The sequence below is a fragment of the Nuphar pumila genome, chromosome 5 (genome assembly GCF_984573655.1).
Source record: "Nuphar pumila chromosome 5, dmNupPumi1.hap1.1, whole genome shotgun sequence".
Classification (NCBI taxonomy): Eukaryota; Viridiplantae; Streptophyta; class Magnoliopsida; order Nymphaeales; family Nymphaeaceae; genus Nuphar; species Nuphar pumila.
The window spans coordinates 111,740,648-111,749,920 of record NC_143253.1 but is presented as its reverse complement, the minus strand read 5'-3'; the positions used below and the strand labels follow the sequence as shown (position 1 = coordinate 111,749,920).

Genomic DNA, 9,273 nt, shown 5'->3' with positions numbered 1-9,273 from the left:
GGAAATTTGTTCCATTTTTAGATGTTTCAAAGGACATGGAAATGCATAGGAACTCTTAAATGAAAATTAAAAAGAGATGTAGCTCCAATTGCTTCAAAGATAGTAAGATCTGTGGTGCAAAAAAAAAGAGTTGATCTGTGTCATCATTGACTTGACTCTGCTTCCTCTTTCTCTTGTATCTTTTTTTTTTTTTTTTGACAATACCAATTTGGAAAAAATCGTACTCAACTAGATGTGACTGTTTGATCTTAAAAGTGATCTATAATTTCACAGGGGGGTTATTTCTTTGTTTTGGGTCCAAAATGGAGCGACTTTTTCAAGACAGGCTAACTAATAGCTAGATTGTTGGCAATAGTAGACGACCTAAATCCTATAATGAGTGTTCGATTGTGGGCTTGCCAATATTTATCAGGGCAATTAGAGAGTTGCAGCAGGTTTGGTTGATAGAATTGGAATTCCATTTTCACAGAAGTGAGAATTTCTCTCACCCAAAATATTTGCCAAAAAAGAGAAAGGGCATTCCAACGCTAAGAAACCTACACCTGTCCATATTTATGAAAATTAAGTTCTAGATTCCAATGGAATTTCAGCGTCAAGAACATGCCAAACTGACCATAATCAAGCATGAGAAAATGAAAAGAAGCAGATCATTTACTGCAAAACTTTTAGCACCTTCAGGGCTATGCATGCTCAGTTGACTCTGTACAATGCCGACTGCTCGAGAGCAAAAGCATGTCTCCACTTAAAGATTATATCACAATGATGGAGATCACAAAGGAAGATAACAAAATCAAAATCCAGGGCGTACTCAACCTAACGCAGCTGACAGACTTCTGTGTCCTACAAAAACTCGACAGAAGATCCACAAATACCTTGAGGATAGCTAGGATCCCCCAGATGAAGCTAAAGAGCAGAATGACAAAACCTTTATTCTCCATGTTGGCCAGATCGGTTTGCCATTTCTCTATCTCTAACCTGCAAGGAGACAAGCAGAGAGAGTAAGGATTAAGGATTGGAAAGAAAAAACACTACGGGCAGGGTCCCATGTTACATCCCCATGCATGCTAATAATTCCGTATGACCTAACAAGAGAAACAACAAGCAAAATCATCTTCTTTTCCAGTCACAGCATCTACAATTATAAATGAGTGCATCCTGTTATTTATGATCACAGAACGTGGATCTCATAAACTAACAAACATATAGAAAGATCCAATCTTGAACAAGCATCCATCTTGCACAACTAGAAAATTCATCATCAAGAATCAATAGGAAGATTCAATCAGCATAATTCATTACTCACCAGTCGTGTACAGAGAATTTTATCAGATGAGACTTAAGGACAAAGTTTCATGATTTATTCTCAATAGGATGAGCCAAAGACCTCATTCACATATCAAACATGTTATAAAAGTACTCCAAACCGAAAGCTAATAATAGTGAAATAATTATTAAAGAGATGCAAACTGGTACAAATATTATTGTCAATACCTGAATGGCACATAAAATACATTATATTTCAGATAGAACACTCATATTGTGATTATAAATGAAAATGTTGTTGATTCAAAGACTTTCCAAGTAAACACTGAAATCAAGGTGATTCAACCTGACTCAACCTGGATTGAAACCAAAATAAAGTTTTTTGTTGGAAACACTATTTACAAGTGAGGCCTACGAGGAATACAACCCAATGTTACATCTACCCAAGAATCTCTGGAACAGAATTTGCATTAGCTTAGCTTTATTTGAATGAATGCACTGTCATGAAACGGCATGGAAACCAAGATACTCCAAACCAAAATCCAAATGCCAAACCAAAAAGCATTTGGATACAAACAAGACTCATTAAAACAAATACAATACAAATATTGTGAATGAATATTGGAAATAACTACGAAATCAATGCAAATTTGGCATGCGATATTGAAATTAAACCGCAGTAATGATCTGTGTTTTTTTTTCTTTTCTTTTTTCAGATCACCAAAAACATCAGCAGATTATGCTATCAAGTCCAGTCTGATTCAACCCAATCAATTTTCAGTATGGGTTCGATAACATGCCAAGTTTTTCTGATGCTCGTAATGGTAACTAGCGTGAGCGCATTATATTAAGGTAAGACCTCTAATACATCTTTCAATGTGGTCCAAAAAAGTATAACAATAAATATGGATATATTGAGTCAAAGTTGTGATTTGACAAACAAGTTTTTTATAAATCTTGTTTTAGGGATATACTTGTAATTATTAAATTTGTTAAATTTTGTTTTTGATATCTCTAAAATCTCTACAACTTTTAGAGTTGTATTTTAATTAAAAATATTACCTAAAGAGGGATGGCCTTGTCAATTAATAAAGTGTGGTTGGAAGTTGGCTTCAACTTCAATGTAGTCCCAAAAAAGTATATTAGTAAATATGAATATATTGAATCAAAGTTGTGATTTGGCAAACAAGTTTTTTATAAATCTTGTTTTAGGGATATGCTTATAATTATTATATTTATTAAATTTTATTTTTGGTATCTCTAAAATCTCTACAACTTTTAGAGTCTTATTTTAGTTATAAATATTACCTAACGAGGGATGGCCTTATCAGTTAAGAAAGTCTGGTTGAAAGTTGGCATCAACTAGGACTTTTTTTCTTAATGGAAAACTGGAGTCCCCATACTCTATAAATAGAGGTTCTCACTCTATGGAGGAGCAATGGAGAAATCTTTCTGGGTAGCTGTATGCCATGTAGCAAAGAGGCAAGCCCAAGTCCAACCCATTTGGTGTGCTCCTAAACCTAGGATGGACATAAAAGCTTGAACCCAATTCTATTTTGATGATGGTTCAAGTTAAAGTAAGTTGATCTAACATTATGTCTTATTTTTTCTTTCTTTTTCAATCAACATGGATTTGAGAGATTTAACCGGTGAAAGGTACACTTTTTCTTTCTCTCTTTATTAATGTTATTATTGATTTATGTATATTATTTATTCAAATTCGTGTTTAGATCCTATACATATATTTAGGTAGGATCATAATCGAAATCGGATAGCACTTGACATAGTCAGCTTGCAGAAGCCATAACTTTGCAACCGTATATCAGAATTCAGTAATTTTTGATGTGTTGGAAAGCTTATTCAATTATCTAAATTCTATCTTTTTAAGCCCAAAGAAAATTCTTCCTCTATCATGTCCGAAATTACATGACAATCAAACGGTTTTTGTTTTGACAGATTCGCCTGCTTGTTTAAATAAGCTTGATCTTAATTCTGATCTTAACTAAAATCATATTTATGATTGTTGATTATGATTACATGTTTGTTTCTAATTGCAATAGTCATGAGAATTTCATTTGCATATTTAAATTGACATGTCATATGGATCATGTATAAAATCGTACAGTTTTTCTCATAAGTGTGATTACAACAACAACTACGCCTTCATCCCAAAATAATTGGGGTCGGCGATATGAACCAAAAAAGAAAATCATTATGGGTCTTCCACATGAATCCTTCTCCTCCAATCATTTCTATCCAATGTCATGTCCTTGGTGAGGTTCAAAGCATTCATATCCTTTCCTATCACCTCCATCCATGTCTTCCTAGGCCTACCCCGACCTCTTTTAACTAATATATTTTCACATTTCTCCATCCTTCTAACTGGAGCATCATTAGGCCTTCGCCGAATATGTCCAAACCACCGTAAACGATTCTCTCTCATCTTATTTTCAATGGGTGCAACACCTACCTTCTTACGTATCTCCTCGTTCCGAATCTTATCTTTTATTGTATTTCCACACATCCATCTCAGCATACGCATCTCAACTACACTCATTTTTTGAATATGATATCTCTTGGCAGCCCAACATTCCGTACCATATAGTAAAGCAGGCCTAATAGTCGTCCTATAAAACTTTCCCTTCAACCGCAATGGCATTCTACGATCGCACAACACTCCAGTTGCACTTTTCCATTTCATCCACCCAACCTTTATCCTATGATTTCATCCACCCATCAATTTCTCCATACTTTTGAATGATAGATCCCAAATATTTGAAACAATCATCCACCGGTATTTCTTGCTCACCAAGCTTCACTACACTCTCATCATTACTTTGTTGCTTACTAAACCGACATACCATGTATTCTGTCTTACTCTTACTCAACTTAAAACCTCTAGCTTCCAATGTCTGTCTCCATAATTCTAACTTAGCATTAACCCCAGCTCTAGACTCATCAATCAAAACAATATCATCAACAAACAACATACACCACGGCACATTTTCTTGAATTGATCTCGTAAGCTCATCCATCACTATAGCAAATAGGAAAGGGCTTAAAGCAGATCCTTGATGTAACCCAATCGTTATAGGAAAATTCGTTGTCACCCCTCCACAAGTGCGGACATTGGTTACTACTCCTTCATACATATCTTTAATTATTTTAATGTACTTGAGAGAAACACCTTTCTTCATCATTGTCCACCAGAGAACGTCCCTAGGTACTCTATCGTATGCCTTCTCTAAATCAATAAAAACCATATGCAAATCTTTATTCCTCTCTCTATTTCTCTCGATAAGTTGTCTAAGAAGATGTATAGCTTCCATAGTTGATCTTCCAAGCATAAAACCAAATTGATTCTCCGATATCATGACAACCTTCCTCAACCTAGACTCAATCACCCTCTCCCAAAGTTTCATAGTATGACTCATGAGTTTTATACCACGATAGTTTGTGCAATCTTGTATATCACCCTTATTTTTATATAGAGGCACCAAAATACTCTTCCTCCACTCATTAGGCATCTTATTTGTCCGCCAAATCTTGTTAAAAAGATTTGTCAACCATTCTAAACCTTTCTCTCCCAAGCATTTCCAAGCCTCGATAGGAATACCATCTGGGCCAACTGTCCTTCTTGATTTCATTTTCTTCAAAGCCTCTGCAATTTCTTTCTTTTGAATCTTGCACATGAAGTCACTATTCATCTCATGAAAAGGAATAGAGAAGTCTCCAAGATCCTGAGCATGACTTTCATTAAATAACTTATCAAAATAATTTTTCCATCTCTCCTTAATCTCCTCATCTTTGACTAAAACCCTTTGTGTTTCATCTTTGATACATCTAACCATACCCAGATCCCTCGATTTCCTATCTCTCATCTTTGCAAGCCTATAAATATCCTTCTCGCCTTCTTTGGTATCCAACTTGTCATAAACCTCCTTATATACCTTATCCCTCGCGTTCCGAACTACTTTTTTAGCTTCCTTCTTTGCTATCATATACTTCTCCAAATTCTCCTTATCACGACTCTTACTTAGATTTCTATAACACTCTCTTTTAACCTTAATAGCTAATTTGACATCCTCGTTCCACCACGATGTATCCTTACCTAGCGGTGCACCGCCTTTAGACTCACCCAATACCTCCTTAGCCACCTTTCTCATGCCACCCGCTATCTTATTCCACATTGATTCTGAATCCTCCTTGAGACACCAATCAGCTTCCTTAACTACCTGCTCTACAAACATTCCTCGTTTAGCTCCTTTAAGTGCCCACCACTTAATTCTAGGATCTATCCTATGTCTATCCCTTTTGCGGCATTGTCTAATTCTATGATCTTAAATTAAGACTCTATATTGTGTAGCTACACTTTTCTCCCGGTATAACCTTACAATCGATGCAACAACCCCTATCTCACTTTCTAAGTAGGAAAAAATCTATCTGACTCCTATTAACTCCACTTTTAAATGTTACTAGGTGAGACTCCCTCTTCCTAAACCAAGTGTTTGCTAAGATCATATCATAGGACAAACCAAAATCTAAAATCCTTTCTCCACTTTCGTTTCTTTCTCCTATACCATAACCTCCATGGATACTCTCAAATCCATCCCTACTAATGCCTACATGTGCATTAAGGTCACCGCCGATGAAAAGCTTTTCACCATAAGATATCCCTTGTACTACTCCATCTAAATCTTCCCAAAATTGACGCTTAATGGAATCATCTAAACCCACTTGAGGAGCATAAACACTAATAATATTAATAATATTTGTACCTAATACTAATTTAATAAGTAAAATCCTATCACCCTTCCTACGGACCTCAACTACATTATCTATAAACTCATGACTCATAACAATCCCTACTCCATTCCTATTCCTATTTATTCCTGTATACCAAATCTTATATCCCCAAGGTTCTATCACTTTTGCTTTCTCACCTACCCATTTGGTCTCTTGTAGACATAAAATATCAATCTTTCTCCTACACATAAGTGTGATTGTTTCTCATAAAATAAAGCAATGAAATTATATACTTAATTGCAATCATATGTGGATATATCATACTCGATTGATAATATTCTTTGTAGTATTTGAATTTTGTAAAGTTTATAGGTTATTGTTTAAATCTTATCCTACCACATTTTCCAACATCTATATCATGGCCTGCTCTAATACCATTATAAATCATGTATCATAACCAGATTATTCTGTTGAGAAGACACAATGGTTGGGGCTGTAAACTCGCACGATTACCAATATGGGGGTCGTGCCCTATTTCTTTCTCTTATATATTAAACAAAAAGCATTTTTACATGACATAAATACCCCTGATAATAAACATATGAAATACACACCAGGAAGGGGCAATAGAGGAAACATGTACTGAGAAATACAATAGGCCCAATACTAAGAAGACCCGATACCCATGACCTAGACCTGATCATGTCTCAGTAAATACCACATATAACTAAAGTGTAGAAACACAGATAGGAAGCATAAAGATGTTCTTGACACAGTCAGGCCAACCTGAGCATTCTGCCTATTCTAGCCACCATAGGCATTTCATATAACCACACATAAGGAATAAAATGTTTACAGAAGGAATGTTATACTGCATGCAAAAGCTAGGAAATATCTGGTATTGGGTCTTTGTCAGCCCAGAGTAGGATGTTGAGCCTTCAGTAGAGGACATGGACATTGAAATTTCAAGTATAATCATGCAAACCCATGTGAAGGCGTCTAATAGAAAGTGAAATAAGTTCACAACTGATTTTGCATACATAAACTGAAATAAACGGAAAACATAAGTCAAAACTAGGATTCAAACCTGAGGAGTTTATTATCTACAACCAATTTATTCATCTGAGAACCAACAGAAGATTTCCAAGCCTTAAGCTCATCAATATCTCTAGCCTGGTGAAACAAATGAAATTTTAAGAGAAATTACTAAAGGCAATTGCGGTTCAAATTCCACACATTTTCTCAAATAATGGGAGATTGAGAGTTGCACTTACAATGGCCTCATTGCTTTCTTCAAGATCCCTTATTGCCGATCTGATATGCTGCACAAGCGAGGCTTTATCAGATAACTCCTCATCAAAATACTTGAAAATATTTCCATATCTCAAATTTAACTCTTCAATGTATCTCTCTAAAACAGAGAAATTCAAATCCAAGGATCCGACTTTCTGCATCAGTATCTTAAGGACAGCATCTCCAGGCATCCTTCCACCATGCTTTGGTCTTAATTCAGTTTGCGATTCGCGCATATTGCTTTTAGATTCATAATCAAATACTCCTTGAGATGAACTCAACGGGTTAGAAGAGGAATCTAACATGTCTACATTATCAAGCTCCTCCCTACCATCCAATCTGGCGTTCCCCTCCCCAGATGCCAGATTGACTGGTTGCTCCTCCAATCTTGGTCCATTACCTTGAATAGGAATCAAATCCTCCAGCATCTTCTTGATAGCATCCACCCCAAACACTTCCACAACACTCAGTGTGCAGTAAAATTCTGACCCATAATGGGTAAGGAAATTTAACCTTAAGTACCGAACCCACTTTGGTTCCTGAAGAGCGAATCTTTGTGTATGCTTTACATTTCCAGCATGGAACTCACCAAGGTAGGTCCAGTTCTCTGTGGGAAAGACCAAACTGCTGAATAGCTCAAAATCCTTCAAATTTGAAGAGTAATGTTCGAGATTTGCAATTTCTATTGTGTCAACTAAGGTTTCCTCTGAGAGTTCTATAACAACAAACTTATGTTCCGCAGAACATGGATTGCGAAGGTATTTATCCTTGTCTTTGTTTAAAATATTTGAGGCACCCTTTGCCTCTTTGTTATAATCCAAGACCTTAGCTCCCTTTGATGCAGCAGCATAATTGTATTCCTTCCCACCAGGATCCAGCCTGTCTATGACGCTCCCAAGCTGATCCCTCCCAGATCTGACCTTGGAACCCATAGCTTTACTTCTGAATTCATCAAGATCAGGTGCTGTAACAGGGAACAACCTATCGCTCTTTTGAGCATCCTCTTTTACATGCGCAGGTCCATAACTTAAATCCTGTGAGAAATGTCTAACATTTTCAGGTTGAACTTCCACAGAGTGCATCAGATCTTGTGTTTCCTCACCCATTTCTCCTGGTTGAATCCTTCCGTAATTAGAAGAAAGTATCCATTCAGCATAGGAGGAATCTGCCACCACTGATTTTAGTCGTCCAATTGAATTCTCAGTCTTTGCATCTTCACCATCAAAGGCATCGGTAGCCATAGATGACAGCAATCCATATCCTCTGATTGAATTAAGAACGTGTGAATAGAAGGAACCATTCTGCTTAGATGCAAACTCATCTCCTAAATCAACACAAAGCAACAGATACCCACAAAAGAAGATGAGCAAAACACCGTGATGACTGCTCACAACAAGATGCCGGAAAAAAAATAGTTTGAAGCTGAAGTGAAATTACACAAACCCATTCAAGATATCAAAGAACGAAATTGGAAATAAAAAAACTCATGGACAAATAAATCAACTCAAGGACAAAAAAACATGATGGATAAACACCGCATTACTAATTCAAGAATATGTGATTACAATCTTACGTCTGTATCCATCACCGCGGTCCATCCACGAAGTCAGAAGAAATATGAGACCCCACGAAAGGAGAACCAGGGATACCGAGAGCTTGTATAACCGCTTTCTGCGCAGGATGATATTCTCCAGAGATCTTCGCTGGAGAAGAGCTCTACGTGATCGCTGCATCGTCTCATCAGACCATATTGCAACTACAAAGTCAGACAGAACGAGTGTAAAAAAAAAATCGTCTTCACAGAAAATAGAACAACCTCTCCCGGAAAGGCTTCACGACAACTTTAGTTTTGGAATAAAGTTCAAGAATTCAATTCCTTTCAGTTTTCAGATGAAAAGGGGAGAATTAACTAAAGAAAAAGTCGAAGAATAAACTTCTGATTCGATAGCATGAATTTCGATACAGTTGGAA

At 36.5% G+C, this 9,273-nt stretch overlaps 1 protein-coding gene across 1 annotated transcript; it reads right to left on the bottom strand.

Annotated features, from left to right (window-relative positions):
• Nucleotides 1–690: 690 nt before the first annotated feature.
• On the bottom strand, nt 691–9,035 carry LOC149838136 (SUN domain-containing protein 4-like). The gene is made up of 5 exons (XM_090008193.1): nt 8,876–9,035; nt 7,284–8,626; nt 7,097–7,182; nt 873–975; nt 691–741 (listed from the first exon to the last, which is right to left on the bottom strand). The coding sequence occupies exons 1-5, from the start codon at nt 9,033–9,035 to the stop codon at nt 691–693; spliced, it is 1,743 nt and encodes a 580-aa protein (XP_089864319.1).
• Between the last annotated feature and the right edge of the window lie 238 nt (nt 9,036–9,273).